Raw genomic sequence first — 22,345 nt, forward strand, 5'->3', positions numbered from 1 at the left:
GGAAAATAAACCCTAAATTCTTTCTCTGAGGTGAAAGTTAATTTTTTTCTATCTAATAGCAGTAAATGCCAACACAATTTTCAGTGTTTGGCAGTTGTACTTGATCCACAGTGGTTTTTGCACGTGTGCTTAGAATTTGTACACACTTATTTATTACCAGGCTCTTCTGGAGAATACACAGCAGCCAAGCCAGACCAAACAACAATGGGAGCTGTGCCCCAAAACATTAATCCCTTGTACCCTGTTGACAGTACAGAGACTGCAAAGTATTTCCATCCAAGTAAGGTAATTTGCTAGTAGGTTTTGTGTTTTGCTCTCAGGCTTATTTTTAATGAAGTCTTATTTGAAAAACCCATTTCACTCCTGACTTTGGACCTTCAAACACTATGTCACACAGTATGTCAACACAAAACATAAAGTATGTCAAAAGATCCTTCAGATGAAAAATAAAGTCACAATAAAACCCTACTCCCACTCCCAAAAGTCCCACTACTGTGTTCCAAAAATGATCTGTGCTAAATGATAATGCTCTATATACATTTCCTTTTATATGCAAACAAAGTAAGATATTCAGCTACTGTGGAGAGGCAACTGCAATCAGTTTCCTTGAGGAAGCACCAGACCTCCCATAATACTATCACTACTCAATTCCTAGGTTCCTTTTGCAAGGCAGTGAGATTACTATTAGCAGAAACAGGGAACTAGCTACAGCAACAATGTGAACAAGCTGGAGTAAAAGGATTTCTTCTCTTTACTTAATGCAACCATTTAAACAGATTCCAGCATGGGCCAAGAACAGCAGTACCTTCAACAGGTTGGCAGTTTCACAGAAAGACTGTACAAGCATCAAGAAGAGGAACAAAGCATGCTTTAAGAAAGTGCACCTGTTAATGAGCTGTTAGAATGGACTTGTATCACTGCAATGCCACCTACAGAATATAAGCTACAGTACTGTATTGATATGCTTTATGATTATAGTCCAGGCTTATAATAATACAACAGAAGCCTATGCTGGGTTTCCTCACTGAAGAGCCTATTTCTATACACTGCAAGGCTGACTGAGGACATTTAAAAGCCTTCTGCTTGGCCAAAGATGATTCTTCCCTTTCAGCACGGGGTATCCTTGTCAGGGCCACTATCAAAGTTGTAACAGTGCATGTCTGAGTATATTACTCAGACAGAACTTCAGGACATCAGCTTGGGGATCTCCTGCCTGAAATGCCTGTTAGCTTCAAAGTTTCAGAACAGCCTGTCTGTATTTCACTGATGTCTTACCAATGTGGGACAGGAGCATGACAGGGATGGAATACACCAGTCTTTTACAACATCAAAATTAAATTAATTAAGCAAAAACCATATCAAGTCTCAAAAGATGGGAAAAGCTGACAGTGTGGACATCCCATTGTATGCTATGTGCTTAAATGTATCTTCAGAAAGTGAGTGATTACCTTTAGTTTCTTCAACAGCCAGTTTATCACAGATCTGCTTTTCATAGGTACAAAGATGCTCCAAGGCTTCTTTATAGAGCCCTGCTTCCCGGAGGACTTGATTTTGATAGAGCAGCAGTTCACTGTACTCATAATCCACTTTGTCAGGTGACGTCTACATAGGAAAGCCACACACAGGACATAGTTCAGCCTTCTAATTCTAAAATTTGGCATCAAATTTATTTGACTAAAGAAACTGCATAAATTTTTCTCATCACGAAAACAATGTTTTATTTCTGGATTAAGCAGCACTCCCATATACCAATTTCACATTCTCCTCTTACCTGTTGTGTCTTTCTAAATTCCTCTAAAATTTTTGCTGCCATTTCATAGTCTTCCAGCAGATGGTAAGCAATAGCATAACCAATCCATGATGCTCGCTGTGCAGGTCGGAGCTGAAGCAACTGGTATCTTGTTTCCTGCAAAAAAAGTAGCTGCTAATTTTCCTGACTTTACTCTGATTCTCTGCAGAATTCATTAGGAAATACTCTGCCTTCAATATTCTAGTATTTAAGGAAGTCACTGGGAAATAGCTTTCTGTATGCATCTTATTAACCACAGAAAGAATAACTTTGAACTATAATGGCGTTCACTGAATAAAAAAAAATTAAGCCTTCACAAAATAACACGTCCAACCAAATCCTGATGAGTCAGACTAATTTTGTTAATGTATGACACACATGCTTTTCCTGTCTAACCACTTATGAACAGAACATAATTAAGGATACTTGGGTTGGAATTGCAAGGAACATTTACCGGTGTTTCAAATTAACCTTGAAAGTACACATGTATTTCAATAATTGGAAGGGTTCTTAGGCAACATGGGTCACGCAAACACGTCCCTATTCTTTGGCAAGAGGATAATTACAGCTGAAAAAGACAGCAGATTCGCTTGGTATCATGCAATTTCAATCTGAGGAAAATGCTATAACTTGTTTTGTTGTAGACTCCTGAAAGGCATTTTCAAGTAACTTAAAAGGAAAGAAGTTACTTCCTATTGAAAAAGCTGTCAGAAGTAGGGATTAACGCGTAACTAAAACCAGTTACAGCTGTTTTAACAGAATGATGATCACTCAAAATATTTTGAAGTAGGAGAGGCTGGAATTTAAAGCAAAAAAAAAAAAAAAAACAAACCCAACCAAAGCACAACCTTATTCCCAGTTTTGTGAGCAAACTCACATTCTTCAGAAACCAGCATATGATTAGCCATGAACTACTGACTTCTAAGCATCCTATCATTTAATCCTTAATGCATTCAGTAACCATGTGTTACAGAATTTGTATTCACATCTATCCAGAGGCCAAGAAAATAAGAAATTTGCCAACGCATTTTGCAAATGTGCCTTTGGCACCTACACTATGTTTTAGCTATCTTGTCTCAGCAAGAGCAGAACCAAATTTCTAAATTAATAATATGAAAAAAATCAGTGATTAAGAATTGTTCTGCCTCAGGAGTAAGTTCTCTGAGGACCTGTGCTAGCTGATGGTTCCACACAACTGAGCACAGAACTTGCTCCTGGGTATACTAATGTTACCCTAATTTGAAAAGGAAATAATACATGTACAGACCAACTAATGTGTTTTAAACAACACAACTTCAGAGGTTCAAGGGAAACCTAAAGAGATAAAAACCTGATAAAAAATTGGAACTGTCATTCACTAATGCCCAAGTTGGCCAGGAACCAAAATATGATGTTTCATGTTTCTGTTATTACCTACTGCTAGGAGAAACCCGGGGGGCCACTGATGTACAGGTGGAGGGATATATAGTACACAGTTATTAAAAAATACAAACTCCTTTACCTGAATAAAAGTCATATTCTGAACACATTGCCTCTTACCTACAGGAATCTTTTCAAGAAAAGAACAAGACTGGATATTGTCTACAGCTGGGTTATACAGCATCAAAAAAAAATACAAAACCAAAGGCAAGCAATTCTGCACTGAGCTGAAACTGCAAAATTTAATTTGCCATTAAGTCTTTGTATTTTATAGAAATTTCTCAGTAGCACATCTGCTTTTACTTTCATGAAGTGAAAGAGTGGCATACAGTGTTAACCCTCCAGACTGAACTATTTTTTTAAGTGCCATTAATCAATCTGCCACCTTTGCTGCAGCTCCCTAGATGCTGATTAAATGCAGTATGCATACTTACCCTGTAACCTTCAAGATCCCTCATTTGAATCTGTAGCAGAGAAAGGTCTCTCAAGATTTGAAGATTGTCTTTGTCCCATTTCAGTGCATTTCTATAGCATTTGATAGCTTCGTCATACTTCTTGTCTGACCTCTGAAGAAGGCCATAGACATGCCAACCTGGAAAACTCTATTAAGGCTTCCACTGAATTTGAGCAGAGACAAACATGAGCTCCAACATGACAGCTGGCAACAAGGTCTCGAGCTGTTTTATAAATGGACAGGAACATTACAACTCTTTTTGTAGGAACTCACCCAGTTCTATGTATACAGTCTATATAATATGCTGCAAATGTTACTTTTCACATACTGGGGAAGGAAATAAAGTAACAGGATCTCTGAAAACACTATTAGGCTTACTTCAACACAGTTTTAGACAACTGAAGTGCTCATACTTCCTGCACTCTAAGTATATAACCAGTCTTTAACAATGTAATGGCAACTACTCATGCTTCCAAAGCAAATCACATGCTTAAATGCCCACCATTGGTTTACTGTTGCAGATTAATGATAGAAAATACACAATGCCACAATAAGGTGTGAGCTAACTGTGACTGCAAGGACTGCAAAGCATCTGCCCTTTGGATAGCTTAGACAAAATATTCATTGGAAATTGAAAATTCTGAACTTCCAGTTTGAAGTTTAAAATGGCTTTTATTGCTAGTCTATAAATCAAGTAGTTGCAGAAATCAACCTTTCAGTAAAGCCCTATTTCAAAAGGATACAGACATGACTCTTCAAGTCATTCCTTAGGCCTCTGCGCACAAGTTCATAAGCTTCCTCTTTCTTCCCTAGACAGTTCAATGTTAGTCCTTTCATGGCCAAGGTTTCTAAAAAAAGAAAAAAAAATTAAGTAAGTACCAGTTTTTCATTTTCATGCTTTTTAAGCTTTAAACAGCAACCCTAAACATAGTATAAATGCAAGTTTAGATTCAGTTTTCATTAGCAAGATTTCACATTCTTTTCTCACATGGAAAACTCTACTGTCAGATTATTCATTTAATTATATCATACAGCAATAAACCTCCTATGCTACTTCCATCAAAACATGAAGCATTGTTTTATTTTAAACCTGTCTGCTCTACAAGCATTTGGAGATTCTTTTATTCACAACTCTGATATTTCTACACATCCACCCATACCAAAGTAGTTGCAAAAAACCCACAAAGCATTTCTGAACAGTGCAAAGTGACTCTCAACTCAGTATTAAGAGCTAACTAAAAATACAGTGAAGGAATAAACACCTTCTTCTTTTAAAATAAGACTATTCCTTCAGAAAAGTAGCAGCCCACAAAGCTGACAGTACTGAACAATATTCAGCCTCTTCCTTTTGTCTTTCACTTTTATGTGAGTGACTATCAATTTCCCAGGAAAAGTGATTTAATTAATGCATATTTGTATTAGGAAACTTGCACCACAAATCTTAGACTTGAATGATAAAGAATGGAAAGCTATGACTACTGGCAAAATCAAGTCTTTAAAATGACAAATCTTACCAAAAGGAAGTGCTTAATACACGCTTCTGTATTAAGCACTTATTGCTCTTATTGCTTTAGGGGAAATAAATTCACAGTGAAAGGGTATAAAACATTAAATTAATACTAAAACGTTTAAATGATTACTCTACTGTAAAGTACAGTGAAAAAGAGAGCATATTCCATTTGAAAACTTACCTCCATGTTCTGCAAACTTGGGATTGGAAAGGATCTGTTTACAGAACTTCAGCCCATTTCTATACTGCTTATGTTCATAACACCTCTGTTGAAGAACAAAATAAGTTTATTCAAAAAATTTACAGTGCAAGTATTTATGCACACCCGAAATTAAGCTTCAGTACAGCTACAGGTTTTAGAAAATACACTAATATTTTAATGAACCCTGTTTATTGAGCTTCTTGTGTTTAAAAATTCTTTCCATTGCCAGAAAAAAGAAAAAAGTTAGCAACACCATGAGTTTAAACATAAAAGTGAAGACATATTAGCATACAGCAGATTCTCAGGTAAGACATCACAGGAAGCTGAAGGGCCTAAGAGATTCAACTCTCTCTTAACATAAAAGCAAACCTTATGCTGAACACTGGAAAGCACTGAACCCACTTTGGCCAATTTTCCTGGATAGCAACTCCATGAGAAAACCAACCATCATACAAGCTGGAAAGACATATATATCACTGGAACTTGGCTTAAACTACCTCTGAAAGCAACCTCTTATGACCAGTTTGATTACAACATGTATGAGATACACACAAACTTTCAAAACTAGTATATAGTAACATTATCTTGCCATACTGGAAATGGAAACACTGCTCTACTGTTTTCTTAGTCCAACTCTTTTGACTTAGTCTCACTCATTATGTAAACTGACCCCAATGCACAACAGCACACAGCATGAACTTTTAAAACCAGTTTTAGTCTTTTATTTATGTAAATATACTTCTTGTGCTCATATTTAAATTTGAGCCAAAAGAAATAACATTAAAAATACCAATTCATACATTTTAGGTCACTTCAGCAAATGCTTGGAACCTCTTACATTGAATTTTATTGTAACAAAATGAACATTTATGAGCCCGGGAGGACACATCATATTAATCCTGTTATTAATTCCAAAGTCTTTCCTAACAGAACCTCACTGACTCTGGTCAATCCATTCTGTTGGCAGACTGGCTGCCAGGGGTATAAAAATTTGGTACAGCTCAGAGATTTCAAGTCCTTCTAAAGAAGTTGTCGCTCAGGATTCCATCTTTCCTCATGCTGCTCCAAAGTAATTACCCAAGAGTATTCATAAGCACATATGGACACCATGTGTCCTCAAAGCCCTCTCAATACAAATATTTAGGAGAGGCAGACCCAAGAGGTCTTCCCTTCAAGCAGAAGGTTCTAAAAATAAAACTTTAATAAGTTACAAGAATACTGGGGGAAATGCTTAAAAAACAAAACGGCATATTTACAACTTCTGTGTTTTATGCTGTTCATTATAATGAAAGATATTATTTAGTGTCTCTTTTTCTCTTGGAAATACTAACAATAAACTTCAAAGGTGTAAAAAACATGGTAAAACACCAAGTGCATGTATTATTTCCTATATAGCTGAAAAATTACAACTGGAGACCCAGATGCATCACAAACCACCCATCTTGCTCCCCCTACACTGCCACCAACCTTAGGGGAAAGGCTCACATGGAAAAGGAGGGAGAAGGAAAAAGCCCAGAGAGAGTAAGCAAGATGCACTCAAAGAGGAACAGATCAACAAAAGAATTAGCATGGTTTCAACCTGAACAGACCTTCAGAGACCACCCAGTCCCACCCACCCCCATGGGCAGAAACACCTTTCACTACATCACGTTTTTCTAAGCCCTATCCAACCCTGACTTTGAACACCTCCAAAAGACAACTCTCTCTGCTCACAAGGACAGGAAAAGTCAGAACTGTAAGCACATAGCAAAAGAATGTTTTAAGGGTTAGGTAAGACGAAATCTGAACAGGCAACTACTTTTTTTTATTAAACTTGACTAGGTATTACTTACACCTTCCAGTCATTATCAGCTTTCAAGTAGCTGTCTGAGTCACTATAATCAGCCACTAGTCAGAGCTGACAGACTTTTTTTTTTTTTTTTTTTAATTGAAACCATCAGTCATAAAAGTTACCAGCCAGGCCTCCTCCCTGAAAAGTAGAGCCTCCATCTGCCCCCACCCAGGCAGTTGTGAAAGCAGCAGAACCTGTCACAGAAGCGGTGCAGCCACAGGAACTGCAGAATGTGTCTGCAGTGTAACTAAGGCACTGCCACAAGCAGATGGGGCACTCTGGAGTTTTGCAGTCTGGCCTCGAGCACGGCTTGCTCAGATGCTGGCTATGAATGTGAAATCTTATCACTAAATGGTTCCATTTAATGTACTATAACAACCAGGCCCTCACCTTGAAGTTTAAGCAAAGTCATATATCCCGGGATGTGGTATTTCCTAGAGACAGGAAATATTTGCACATAAAATTTTCTAGGGTGATACAGAACTTATAATGCAAGGTAGTTTGGAACAGAGCAAGCTCACTGAGAATTGTAACAAATTCTTCCTTGAGGCTTCATGGTGGAAAGATTTACAAGTTTATACCCACTTTCATCTGCAGGAAAGTTCTCATAACCCAGAAACTACTTGGATAGGGGCAACAAATTATCAGGAAACAAACTGGATATAGTTTTATCTCCAGAATATAGCACTGTATATAGACAAGGCTATGTATATTCTGCAGGGAAGTATCAAAGGTCTCTTTTGACAGGTTATTTCTAGATCAAGACAAGTTGGAATGATTTCCTGTATACAATTTCTCCAAGTTTTCTAGTTAGTATTTCCAAGCTTATTTCATTCTGTTAATGCAAACATTTCAAACTGTGTTATTTCATGAGTTTCCTTATTCTGTATATGTGTTTTATGTACATACTGTATGTTTTGACAGTGGAAGGAAGGGAACAAACGAAATCGAGGTCACATTTAATTCCTCAGAAAAGAAGAGACTATTTCCTCATAGTGGGACCAACAGCACCATTGAGATTCCCCTGCCTGAAGCTGTGCACATACTTAACTCATTCTCCAGAGATTATGGGCTAACAAGCTTAAATCAAGGTGTGAATGAGACAGAAGGAAGCCAAGATAGAAGCACATGCAACTATGGATAGTACAAACCTCAGCGAACCCACAGTTTCAAGGAACAGAAACTTTAAACAAAAATCTTTTATTAAAAAGGAGAGAGAAAATATATACAGCCTGGGAAATAAGATCCTTAAGCAAGTAAGTAGCTTCTGAGTGAGAGAAGAAAAAAGAAGCAGCAATTTAAATTAATTTTTAAAAAAACACAGAAGCAGGAACAGTGACGTCAAGTATTCTTGGGACATAAAGACACAGGCTTTCTGGAAACAGGAATTTTATCCATCTGGGTAGCTTGTTTCCTCCCAGATGGACAGCTTGTAGCAGTCATTCACTGCCAGAGCTCCAACCCTTGCTTTAGGACAGATGTTCTGCAGAAATAACATATTTCTCTGTTCCAGAGATGGCTGGAAGAGCACAGTTGCTTGCACTAAGCTGAATGCCTGCACATATAAACTTCAAAGCCAGCAGTGAGAGCATGCTTGTGATGCTTGACAGACGAGTGCTGCAGCTACGACTTGTGACATCATGCAACGAGAAAACATAAAAGCTAAACTTTAAAAGAGGAAGGTTAAGAAGGCTAATGCTTCAGAAGAACAGAATCTGACTGTACATCAGTATTGAATCTATTACACATTTCCTGCCCTTCGAAGTTTTTTGTTTAATAAGTTACCAGATCTTTTAAGATATCACACAAGCCTTTCTATACATGCTGTGGCCAGAATTACAACCTATTCCAAACACACCAAGATTCTTTTTATACCCCTTAACTAATTTTCTATCTTTGTAGCAAAGAAATAACATCTGCTTTAATACAATTCTACAAAGAATTAGAAAGATGAGGCAGGCAAAGCACGACCCCTTCAAAATCATGCAAGACTATAGGATGTAAGTGACAATTTGCATTTGCATTGCTTCCCCCACCAAGTTTTTATTCAGTGGATCGGAATGCATGGCAATCACTAGACAGACTGACATGGAAATTTTAAGGAACAGAGATGACCCCATATTCTCTAGAACCCCAAGCCTGAGGTGGAAGGCAGGCTCGTATTCTGGTGTTCTCTAAATTGTATTAAGGCATTTGTGCAGGCTCAGTCTCTGGCCAGCAGATGCCTTACACATGCACACGGCTCACTGGGCCAAGTGTGAATAAATTCCTCCACATTTCATCTTTGGTGGCTCCCATGAAGAAAGATGAAAAGACTCCCACTGTTTACATCTTACCTACATCTAGCTACAGCTCATGGCTACATGGAGTTTGTATCCCCCTTGCCCCAGCTTCCCACTTGTCAATCCTCTCCCATCTACTCCCTAAACTTTGCTGCCAAACCTACAGGTAGTGACACTGACATGGATTCCTGAACAAGGTAACCACAAGGCTGTTAGACAAGGGCCATGCTACTGATTACAGGAGCACTAAGAGCTGCTTACAACAGCAGAAATTACTTTTACTCAAACTTAATTCAGAACTGTTTTCTTTATATATGGTATACACAAATACATTGTCACAAGAGCATTTTAGAGATTTTATATTTTTGAAATGTACCCAAGTAGGCCCTCTAATTATTTCCTCTTACATCACAAAGCAGTCTTAACATCCTACAAGTATTTAATAACTAAGGTAAATAATTTAATAGCCATCCAGGCTTAAATGTACTATTTATAAGACATTTTATAATAACTACACCGCAGACTGAAATGAGCTGTATGTTCAGCAACATCAATAGTTCACATCAGCTCAACAGCTCTATCTCAGCATAACATCAGGAGTTACCATGAGCCTGACTAGAAGCTTCACAGTGAATCTGCACTGCCACCAAGTACCACTCAAACTACACAAAGAACCACCTCGACCTCAACATAAAACAGAAAACTCCCTTTCAAGCAGGGACACTTGAGAAAAAACATAGGCACAACCTGGCTGATTCAAGAGTGTTTTAAAACTAATTTCCAGCAGTAAAACAAAACAGAAAGTCTCACAGGAGTCTATCCAACCTGGATTTTGCAGCTGATTAAACAGGAGAGAAGCAGACCCAAAAGTGTTTCATGAACAAGATGAAGACACTCACAGAAAACCAACATAAAGGAGAAACCACCTTTGTTTTCCTACCTGGAAGCATGCAAGACTAGAGGTTTTTCCTCAAGAGCAATTATCAAAGACAAGAAGGTACCATCTACTCTCCAAGCCACAAGTGGGAACACTGGGGCATAATTGGGTGCTTTCTTTTTAGTCTTACTTGAATCAGCACAACTGGTTATAAGAAAGCAGTGTGAGAATAGAATTGATACAGCAGAACCAGGTGGGTGGGATGGAATCACATTACCAATTGTCATGCCCTTAGAAATTGAACAGGACCAAAAATAGTGTACAATTTCCATTAAAGAGACAGAATTTTACAAAAATAACAGTATGAAAAACTTTGAACTGTTTTCTCCTCTAAGACTGTGTTTTACCAGGTCACACTTTTTACTCCAACCTAACACCTCACATCTGCAATTTAACTGGAGTAAAATGAATGGAAACTATGCCCTAATATTTAAAAACAACCAAGCCAAACCAATCAAACAAAAAGCCCCAACAAAACCCCCACAGGAAATCACTTCTCACCCACAAGTAATGCTGTAATAGCATCCTAACTTAGTCAATGCTGTGACAGGCCAGCTGAAGAAAATGAATTTCTTTACCAAATGAGTGCCAAAATTGGGATTGAGCCCCAAAAGATAGCACAGATCTAAACTGAACTTCTCTGTAGTTCACTGTACTCAGCCTCTCTTCCCTCAGCAAGTGACATAATCAGTGTCATCAGAGAAAATGTGTTGCAGAATATTTCCTATCACATACAAGAGCTACCAGGACAGCTGATCTACATGTGGCCACAGATGAATGTTTTATTTGCATCTGCAAGTCCCCAGGAGGAAACACAAAGAAAGGGTTACCCAATCCAAACAATTCCCAGATTTGACACTCTGCTGTCTCTTTCCTAAGGTTTTGAGGCTTGAGCCCATCCATCCTGGACAAGGAGCTGGACTAGATGACCTTCAAAAGTCCCTTCTAACCCAAATTATTCTATGATTCTACAACAAACCCTTTCAACTACAGCAGTGTGCTCTTAGGGGACCCTACAGTTTTCCCCAGGGGCAGTCATGGATGTACACTTGGGGCATCCCATGGCAACTATGACGCTGTGAGACCTCTGGCAGCAGGAAGCATTGGCATCCTAGGCCTTTGCATCAGCTAAAGTGTGCACTTGCTGCACAGGATATGCACTTCTGCCACTCTGATTCTATCTATTTCTTCCAGCACAGTTCAGATGCAGCACTTAACTAGATAGTAAATTCAGGTGCTGGGCAGCTCAAGGCTGTTTTCCAGCACACTTCCCCTCTCTCTACAGCTAGACAAGATCAGGTCAAGTCACTAAAGGTGCAGTAATTCAAGTTAAATGTGGTAAAGATGATTCTGAAAGCTGGAAGCATTAGGAGCTACTACTGCCCATGAATGAGTGGGTGCTTTGAGCACTAACTGTATCAAACAGCTCAGCAGCTCCAGGCAAAAGATACCCCACCACACAAACCCATTCAGTTTCATGACAAACACAAGATGTCTAAACACAAGGACTGAAGAAACCACACAAACCTTGCAGCTGGGTTAATGCTGAAAAAGTCTGGGGCAAACTTGCATAGTTTTCTGCTGTCCAACTGAAACCAATTATCTTCTTTCACTGCTCTCAAGTGTTAATTAATTGAACTGTTCAGTGTAACAAACAGCTTCAGCATTTGCCTGGTTCAAGGGATTAAGAAATCATCCTCTGCACAGCATGCCTTACCTTTTGGATGTCACTGATATCTTCCTAACTAGCAGTGCTTGGTAGCACACAATCAGAGAACAGAAAAAGTTGAAATTCAAATCAGTTAGGAAAAATATTAGAAATATGTGTACCTTTTCATTTAATACTAAGGAAGAAAAAAATAATTCTGCGCTACATCTATGCTTTTAAATCATAGCATGGTTTAAAATGATTCCTATATTTAACAAAATTCAGCTGGAAACAGGGGCTGACAAATAGTTAACTACAGCTCTGCTAGAAGACTAGAAATCCTCACTTACTGATGACAGACTTGCTGAAAAAATCCATCATTCAACATTAGTTCTGTTGGCCTGTACTTGCTTACCTTAATCTCTTCTTGGGGAGAATTACCAGGAATTTGGCCTAGTCAGCTAAAATAGACTGACTTCTGTTCATGACCCTGGAACCCCTACCTTCAGCCTTCACCCCTGAACTCATCAAGAAACTGACACTGCTCACAAGATATCCAGTATGCACAGGATACGTTTGGTTTTAAATGAGTATCTGAAACAACTAAGTGTATCAATTCAAATTCCAAGATCTGGCATAAAAATGTCTAAAGGAGCCTCAGTTGTTCTGGACTCAGACCTGAGTTCAAGTGTCCATGTGTCTCACAAAACAATCCAAGATACATGGTGAAGCTACTGGCATTTTCTAACCATGTATTACACCCAGAGTACTCCTCACCCTTAGCACTGAGCTAATGCAAGATGAGGTCTGGCAGCACTGAGCATTGAGAAATAGTTAAATGGGTCTATTAAGATAAGAAAGGTTGTTCTTCAACATTACAAGGTTCGCTAACTTGATTCTGTGGTATCACATAAGCAAACAGAAATCCCTGCAGCAAGTCTCACTGACCTCACTTCTAAGAGAGGCAATGAGTAATTGTTAATTTCCTTTAAATTCCCTATGCCCATTCCTGTTGCATTGACACAGTGCTGTTGCAGACAACAGATTTAAACCTGAGACACACAGACATTAAGAAAACCTTTCAAAACCAGAAGTAAGCACAGCTTCATCAAATTCCAACCAAAATAAAGGGTAGTAGCATATAAACCGAATTAACTCCCTTGCCCCAACTAAAACCACTGTATCAATTAAGAGTATCTGTGGACATAACAATGTAAGAGTGGCTATAATCTTACAACTGAGGACGTTTCTGTTAATGAGTCTTTTATTTTCACCAGTGAAACAGGTAAAATTATGCTGCTCCTCAGAAATTTACAGCAGTGAATCACGTTTCTACAATTTCCAACAGGCTCAGTGACAAAAAATGCCCTAATTTCATTAACAGGCTTTAGTAACACGTGTGTTGCTCAAGTGAATCCTCAATGGCATCCTAAAGTCTCAAACAGTAATTAATTTCTTAAAGGAGCTTTGAGAAATAGTTCTGAAAAATAAGATCAGTCATTCTGCTTAGAGTGGCAAGTCCATCCTGTACTTCCATTCCAATGTTTCTGCCAAGATATCGTTTCTCTTCCTACTACAATGGACCAAGCAGGGTATTCCTCTTGGCAAAGACAAACCAAGTGAATGACATCTCAACAGGCAAGCTATTGGAAGAGCCTTGTTAGCAATTCCATATTTTAACTAAAAGACAGTACATGGTAAAATTCCAGTGGTGTGCATACCTGATGACTGTACAGCCATGCAAATGCAACGATGACTGCAAGCAAAGCGATTCACTTGGTTACTGATAAAAGTGAAATTCTGGAAATCAAGGCTTTAATCTTGAATTACGATGACTTAAGAGGAGATTTCCAAGTCTGCCACCTCAGCAACCTTACAGTCAGCACCTGAATTTCTATGGACAGAATATTGTTTTTAAAGGATTCATGCTGATGGAAGTATTAGTAAAGGAGAAGCACTGGTCTGTCTAGTTTCAAAGTGGAGGGACAGGGAGCAGATTCTGGAATGAAGAAACAGGAAGATGGCCCAGCATGAGGGACTTGGCATATTTACAGCAGAGGCACTGAAGAGAGGTTGTTCAACAGGCTTTTTATCACCAGGAAGTTCCTGTATCACTCAGCAGAACACTTGTCAAAGCCAGCATGGGCAGGAAGACCACCAGCATGAAGACAATGCCCTCAGGCAGTGCAGTGTTTAGGTAAAAATGACCAGGTGAAGGTGAAGTGTCCCTGTCCTGCAGCAGACAGCTGGTTACTGCAATGCCCCACTGGAGCACACTGGGCCATGCCCAGTCAAGCCTGCACAGCACTTAGGGAAACTGACAGAGATGAAACATTAATAACCTGCATATGTCAAAACAGCCATGCCTAATCCCCAGTCCTCAACAGGGAAACCCTCATCTTCACACCAATATACACCAGCTCAGACCAGTAAGGCATCTTCTTCCTCAGAACACTACTCCTACAGCACAAAACAGAACTGTGAGTCACTGAAACTGTTTGAACAAGGACTGAACACACTTACACAACTGCACTGCTTGTTTCCAACATCAAATACAATGATGTTTCACTTCTTAAATACTTGCACCTTCTTTCTCTTTGATCATTAAAGCTAAGCTCACTAGGCACGGTGAAAAAATACCTGCACCACCTTAGTCCACCAGAACGCCAGGAACTTCATCCTGATGTTTCAAGGGACTGAAAAAACTCTTCCACAAAATAATATGCCACCTCTAACAGCTTTGTATTTACTTTTTCTTCAATACCTTTTCAATAAATATATATAAAATAAAATAAATATAAATAATATAAAATAACTTCTACATCCAAAGAAAACTTAATTGAATATTACTTTGGGATTTGTGAAATAAAACTGAACATCACTGAACTGTGCCTGACCAAATACAGCAGATTAATAATTTGGCAAAATGCCAGAAATTATCAAGGAATGTTTATCAGTTATATTTGATTAAAAAGAAATTAAAAATCAGTCAATCTCACTCCCTACAACTACTGGTTCTATAGCTGATAGTGAAGGGCAGGGGAAGAAAATGGAGTGAACTTTTTCCATTAGTCCATAGTGCATCCAGCCTTCTGTGTACCAAAATACCACTTACCCATTACTGTGCTGTGTTTACTACCCTTTCCTCTGCCTCCACCTTAATTCTTCTCCAGTAATTTCTGGACTGCCTAGAAATTATATGTGTTCAGAAGAACCATAAGGACTTGATTATTTTAGATATTCAAATGCTGAGATCCACTTTTGCTCCTAAATTCCTCAGAATCTCTGAGCAGTAGAATATCTATCGACCTGTAGACCTAACAGCAAATAGTTAAAACTATAAAACCCATATGAGCTAGACACTTTGTTAAAATGGAAGTGCAAGTTTAAGGAGAACAGTGATTGCTGATCCTGTGGGCGTGTTTTTTTTTTTATTTTTTTTATTCAAGCTAATCATGCAGATCTCTTTCCTGCTGTACTACAGGAACTCTGAATTGTAAAATGTCTTTCAAATGGAAAAATGTTTCTATCAGAACCTCCACGTGCCTGTAAAGCGACTAGCTTTAGAGGTTGGTCTAGTTACAGTGTGTTGGAACCCGCAAAAACAAAGTGCACATGCTTCTGAACTCAAAATTTGTCAGGTAAGTGGAAATGCTGGCTTGTGAGCAAACCCATACACATGTGAAAGGTACTGACCATGCAGGATGGTTACTACTAAACAAAAAAAACCAACAAAAAAACCAACCTCTGAAAGCTAATTACTGCCCTTTGCTACACAAAGCTGGGCAGCTTGGTAACATTTGTGTTACAGGTATACATTTGGGGGAAAAAAAAAGAAAGAAATAAGGCCTCAGGAATTGAAAACACACACAAAACAAATTGAAAAAAAATCCCAATTTTATGCTTCACTCACAAAAATTCAAGGCAGTTACCCACTTAGCTCCTGTGTTTATTATCTCCATGAAAATCAGAATGGGAATGGGTTCATACTTCTGCTAACAGCCTTTGTACCAATAATTATGTATCTGTAGGGTATTGCATCCTTCCAACAACACTTGGAAGCATCTGTTGGAAACATCTCAGGCAGGCAGGCTGAACAGGACACGTGGCCTGGCTGGGCCAGGAGGCAGCCTGGCTTTACCCAGGACCACCTCAGCCCTGGTGAGGGGGTCAGAGCTGCACAGGCAGACCCCAGCTCCTCCTACTGCTCCTCAGTGAAGGCACAGCAGAAGCGAAGTAATTTCATTTAGGGTCTGCACTTCGGACTTCCTAAAAGATGTCTCAGTAACTCAGGACAAACACATAATCCAAACTCCACGAAGTAGAGTCATTATCTGTAATAAGGCAGACAAGTGGTTAAAATTAGCAACATTTTCAGAGTGATGAAAACCAGCTTTGAGCCTTTTCTATTCACCACTTGTTATAAAGATACCTCATAACAAGACAATCTTAAATACTACACCTCTGTCTCACCAGCTCATCCCTATGAGACACAAGAAAAGATCACAATGACAAAACAGCTTTTAGCCTACCTAGACATCTCAAACTTTATTAAAGATTTTTCAGTTTAAAAAAAAAAGTGTAAAGAAATCTGCTTGCACTGGGGCACACCTTTTCTAATCCGAATCGAGTTATGAATGCAAGGGTGCTGAGCCAGCACTTTCTCCAAAGACACTCTCATTTCTTGTTTGTTCCTGCCCTCCACACAAACACTCAGACACATCCGAGCACAGGAAGAAGAAAAAAACAACAACAACAAAAAAGGGGAAGAAATAGAAACCCAACCAAATCCGCTCAGATTTAAACACAGACAATCTCCTTGATTCAGTGTGCCCTGTAATCACACAAACCATCCTCAATGTAAAGGAGCATGGATCATGGAGCAGCAAGGTTAGATCTTTCCCAGCCTATAACACATCAAAAACTACATACTCAGTACAAGGTCATACCAACTCGGAAGCAAGACTGAATCTTTCAAAGCAGGAATCAGATTTATAGTTAATCATATTTACTTTTTAACCCTACCTGAAATTGCATGTCTCATGGGCTTTCTACTTCTACATGCTCAATTTTCATAAAATATTTCGGAAACAGAAGTGACAGAAGACTATACATCACTCCCACATAAGTGGCAGAAGTCTACAGAACCTTAAGAATGCTGTTGCTCCAAGAGAACAGCAGTACTCATCTTACTTCTGATCTTTGGAAGGCCTCAAAATAGTAGCATAAGTCTCTTTGAAAGACACCAAGAGAATCTTAGACAAAACTGACTTCTGAGAGAAAACAGCTTGACCTAGACACAGAATCTTCTAAATAAATCCACTGAAGTTACTCACTAACAAACTTGAGACATTTCCAATTCGGCCCGAGCCCTTAGAAACACAAGGTTCCTGCAACACTACATGAAGGCTGAAACAAGTTCCTTACGATGTAGCTGAATTGGGTACACCTTGCTGGCACTTGGGCTGTAGATCACCTTAACCTCACTCTGAAAACCAGGCTTATTGCCTAAGTTCCACTGAACGTGCTCATCCATACGCCAGCCGCCACCCAGCAAAATCGATTGCCAAATTTCCACAGGAGTCGGCTGCATATTAAACTTCGGAAAGACTTCAAAACCCTTCATCCTTCTCCACTTCCTCCATCGAAAGCCATCTTCCTTCCCACCGACCAACAAACACGGTTATTGTCTACAGCAAAACAACGAGTTATAAAAGGCAGATAATAAGAGCAATAAAGCGAGCCCAGGGTGGGTGGTCGGGCAGGACGGCGAGCGATGAATGAAGCGGCGGCGGGCTGTTTCCCGGAGCCGCGGGCTCCTCAGGGCGGCCGGCAGCCGGAGCGGGGCAGCCGCGGAGCCCCGGCGGGCGGGACGGGGCGCGGGGCGCAGGCGGCGGCGGGGCCGGCCCGTCCCGGCCCTCAGGAGCCGCGGCGCCGGGGCCCCGCTCCCCGCCGGCCCGGGCTACGAGCCGGGGCCTCCTCAACCCGCTCCCCGCAGCCGAGCCCGGGCCTCCCGCCCCGCCACTCACCAGGATGCGCTTGAAGAGCGCGTTCTCCTTGGGCGGCAGGCTCACCGACGGCATCCTCCCCGCCGCCGGCTCCGGCGCCGCCGAGGGGTTCCGAGGAGGAGAGCGAGTGGGCGGGCGGGCGGGCTACGTCCCGTCCCCGCCGCTCGGCCGCCGCCGCCGCCGTGAGCCTCCCCGCCGGAATACGGCCGCTCCCGCCGCCCGCGCCGCCGCGGGCCCGGCCCTTCCCAGCCGCTCCCGGCCCTTCCCGGCGCTTCCCGGCCCCTCCGGCCGCCGCGCGCGCCGGGCTCCCCGCGCCAGCCCCGGGCGCGCTCACGTGGTCCCGAGCGGCCGCCGAGCCGCCGCCAAAATGGCTCCGCCGCGCTTCCCCCGCCGGGTCACGGCGCCCTCGCGCATGCGCCGCGGCCCCGCGCCGGCCCCGCCCCGCCGATTGTGCGGGCTCCTCCGCCGGGCCGCCGCCGGCCCGGGATGGTTCCGGCGCGGCCGCGGCGCTGCTCGGTGCCGGCGGCGGGCGGGGAAGGGCGGGGGGCCATGGGGTTGCGTAGCGCCCGCCGGGCCTTGCGCGGCGGAGCTCGCCCGCCCGGTCGCCGGGGCACGGGCGGGGCGGCGTGGTCCCACCCCCGCGGGCGGAGCCGCGGCCGGTCGACAAGATGGCGGCGGGCCTGAGGGCGGTGAGGCGCTGGGGGCTGCTGGCGGCAGCACCACCCCGCCTTGGTGAGCGGCGGCGGCGGCGGCGGCGGCGGTTCGGAGCAGGCTGGTGGGCTTTGCCCCGACCCAGCCCGGCCCAATGACCGAGGGCCGCGGGAGCCCGTCCGCCTGTGCAGGCGGCGGCGTCCCCGCGGGCCCGTTCGCCTCCGGGGTTAGGGGAAGCTTCGGCGGCAGCTTCTCTCCTTTTGCTATTTTTAATCGAAGCCCATTAGTTCGTTTTTCATCTTTTCTTTATTTGCTCTAAGTCGGTGTTGCTTCCAGGCCGCCGGCCCTTCCCGGGAAAGCTGTGCCCGGAGCGCACTGGATTAGCCCCGAATGGGAGGTGGGCAAGGCCGGGGCAGGGGCTTTGGGCAAGGCACGGCGAGTGGCATCCTTACAGAGCAGAAGATGCGGGGGGGAATAGTTGTTGCAGGTGGGGAACGGGCAAAAAGCACTGCTTCTGAGTTGTTGGCAGTCCCCCGTCCCCTCTCCCGCGGATCAGGGAGCGTGTGGGATCCTATGAACGGCCATAACAATGTCATAGAGCCCACTTCATCATTGCATTCGTTTGGGATTTGTGTTATGGTTTGGTTTTTTCCCCTGGCTGCGTGAATGTCAGTAACTCCTTGGTAGTCTAACCCTAAGAAATGTTAATGCATTTGTAATCTTGTGCCTTTTTAGCTTTTACCCGTTCTGCATTTGTTGCGAAAAAAGCGGACAATGCCCAACCAAACTGGCTGGGAGTTGGCTTGGCGTTTGGCACCAGTGCTGCCGTGTGGGGTTTTGTAAGTGTTTTCATTTGGTTTTGTTGAACTTCACTATTCCTTAAAAATCACAATAGTAATATGAATGCAGTGAGTGCAACCTACTGAGTTTATTGGAGTAATGGATGGTCGTAGCAGGTGTAAAGATTGAAGCATTATTATGATCATTATTTATGTTTTCCCAGCTTTATTGTGCTCTTATTTTAAGAAATGAACACCTTTTTAAGCTCCTCTCTGTTGCAAACTTAAAACAGCCGCAATAGAATTAATTCTTCAAGCCTGTTGGATTAATGCTTTGCCATTATTTTCCCCATGGTCTTTCCAAAAAGAAAGAAGACCTAGAGATGTGCCCAGCTAATGTTTTGTTTATCAGACTACCAGTTCTCTTTTTACTTTTCAGCTGGTTAAGCTGGTTTTAGCTGATTTCAATGGATAATACCCCATTTTCCTGAGCTGAGTGCAGATGTAAGAAATTCTCTGTTTCAGAAAACTCACAGACTTTATGCTGCTAAAGCGAGCAGAGTGTAGTAGCCTCAGGAAGAATCATGCAGGATAAGCAGCACTCCCATGGTGACAGTATTTTCAGAGTGGGATAAATTCCCTTTGGAGTTTTCCCCTTTTTTGGGGGTGGTGAATTAGTCGGCAGTGGGACCCCATCTGGTCAGGAGAAAATGTTTGTCCTGTGTGGCATTGTTTCCACAGTATTTTCACTTGATAATTTACATATGTTCTGTTCTGGATGGTCCCAGTTCCCTACTGGTTTGCATTCTGGTAACAGGTATTTTATATTCTGTAGAACTCTTTTTGTTGTCTGGATGCAGCTGTGAATTGTGTAGCTGTTTACAATACACTGCTCTTTTACAGCTTATCAAGCAGCATGATGAGGATCTAATGGAATATGAAAAAAGAAAACAAGCAAGAGGACATAAGTGTACAGAATGTTCATAGTAAGTGTGCTCACACAAATGCTTTTGACTTGGCTGAACACAAATTCTGAAGATCTTTGACATTCAAGATACTAAACTGACTTGTATTCTTTTTTCCCTCAGTACTTTGCATTTTGGCTTTTACTATTCTTTTAACTCGTTCCCAGCTTTAAGGTGGCTTATCTGTATTTTCATATGTTCACTTGTGTGCATGTTCCTTCTCAACTTTCTATTTTGAACATGCATATTCTTAGACAATAACACGTCTTACAGTGTCTACAATAAATAAAGGTTGTGAATTGAATGTTTTATAAACGGCTCAGTGGCAAGGAAACAGGAGTGACTAATGATAGCTTATCTTTCACCTTGTTTTTTTTTATTTTTAACATGTATCATGGGGTATGTTTTCTCTCAGTTTCACTTCTATGTGACACATAAAATGATGTAAGTCAATGCCTGTAGATGTGAACTGTAAGGGCAAAATGTGTGTATGTGGTCTTTGTCCGTTTTCAGTATAAAAAACTTAATTTGTGTTTCTGCCAGCTAGGAAGTCTTTGGGCATTATGGCCTCAGAGCAATGCCACATGAAAAAAATTGCTTATACCATAGAAAAACTTGGGGTGCTGTGGTTATTTTTCCCCATAAACATTCCTCTCTAGATAAAATTGCAGGATGTTGTGAGATGTTTCTGACCACTTTAATCACATCTGTTTTTCTTACTGCTAATAATTTTTTCTCTCCTTTTTTAGGCTGATGGCGTGGTCACAAGGAGATGTGCACTGTAGGGCAAAGTGTATGTGGCCTCGTCCTACAAAAAATGAGCACAGAAGAAGGAAAAAGTTATCTAATTACTTGTATGTTCATACATTTTGTGTGCATAATTAAAAATAAATTATAAAGTCTAGAAGAAACCTGAAACTACTTTTCTTTGCCGTTCATTTCATTCTCCTGGTCTTGTTTTATGCGGCATTTCCCTTTCATAGTTTATCAGTCTTATTTTCAAAACTGTCTTTGCTGTTCTGGAAGGTACATTACAAAGTTAAACATCAGATGAAGTTCAGTAAATATTCCAGAAGTGTATTCTTGCTCTGCCGTCACTTTCACCGCTACATCTATCAAATGAGCAAATTTGAGAGTAGGATCTGTATTTTCCTGGGCGCGTTTTGGGAAGTGGCCATTGCTGAAAGGTGCCCGCGGTGGTGAGATTGCACAGCCCCTGTCAGTCCTTGGGTGTGAGCACTGCCTGCTGAACACTTGTGCCCCCTCTTCGTGCACCAAGGTCAGCCAAGGACAAAGGCGGGGAAAACGGCAGGCGGCAGAATGTGGCATTGGCTGATCACTGAGGGGACAAAGAAGCTCTGCATAGAGAAAGGAGGAGAATCGGGGCTACTGCCTAACAGTGTAGGTAGGACAAGGCTAGCGGCACGGGTCTGACCCGGAGACGCCCATGACTGCGACAGTCAACGTGATCCCCGAGCAGCGCTTCTCTTCCAGTGTTCACTGCCAGCGCCGCACGCCTTCGGCACCGTGCTTAACCTCAGTGCCCTTCGCCGTGGATTTAGTTGATTTCTCCATTTTTTTTTGTCTCCTGGAGAAATTCCTTTTTAAGTAAAAGTGTAGTTCCTCCCTGTCTTCCCTCTCCGTGGTAGACGCCGTCCGTGTTACTCCCGGCTCTGTTGATGCAGTCCGTACCCAAGGCCGGTAGCCGTGTCCTTGCCTTGGGGCCGGTCGGTGTCGGCAGCGCCGGGCAGTGCGCAGTGAGCGCTGCGCTCCCGGGGGCCGCCGCCGGGGCTCCGCTCCGTCCCCGCCGTCCCCGCGGCAGCCCGGGCCGGGACCGGCGTCCAGGTGCGCGGGGCGGGGCTGCGGCCCG

The 22,345-nt window shown here is 42.1% G+C and overlaps 2 protein-coding genes across 2 annotated transcripts in view; one reads left to right on the plus strand and one right to left on the minus strand.

Annotated features, from left to right (window-relative positions):
• NAA15 (N-alpha-acetyltransferase 15, NatA auxiliary subunit) overlaps window positions 1-18,404 on the minus strand; it is a 35,823-nt gene extending 17,419 nt beyond the window's left edge. The window contains 6 exon segments of the mRNA XM_066318133.1: window positions 1,449-1,602; window positions 1,772-1,906; window positions 3,643-3,800; window positions 4,406-4,510; window positions 5,354-5,438; window positions 18,102-18,404. Of these exon segments, the coding sequence (XP_066174230.1) occupies window positions 1,449-1,602; window positions 1,772-1,906; window positions 3,643-3,800; window positions 4,406-4,510; window positions 5,354-5,438; window positions 18,102-18,155 (691 nt within the window). The 5' untranslated portion in view covers window positions 18,156-18,404.
• A 264-nt stretch (window positions 18,405-18,668) lies between these two features.
• NDUFC1 (NADH:ubiquinone oxidoreductase subunit C1) lies at window positions 18,669-20,497 on the plus strand. The gene is made up of 3 exons (XM_066318135.1): window positions 18,669-18,812; window positions 19,467-19,570; window positions 20,414-20,497. The coding sequence occupies exons 1-3, from the start codon at window positions 18,749-18,751 to the stop codon at window positions 20,495-20,497; spliced, it is 252 nt and encodes an 83-aa protein (XP_066174232.1). The 5' UTR covers window positions 18,669-18,748.
• The last annotated feature ends 1,848 nt before the right edge of the window (window positions 20,498-22,345 follow it).

The sequence above is a fragment of the Sylvia atricapilla genome, chromosome 4, assembly GCF_009819655.1.
Source record: "Sylvia atricapilla isolate bSylAtr1 chromosome 4, bSylAtr1.pri, whole genome shotgun sequence".
Classification (NCBI taxonomy): Eukaryota; Metazoa; Chordata; class Aves; order Passeriformes; family Sylviidae; genus Sylvia; species Sylvia atricapilla.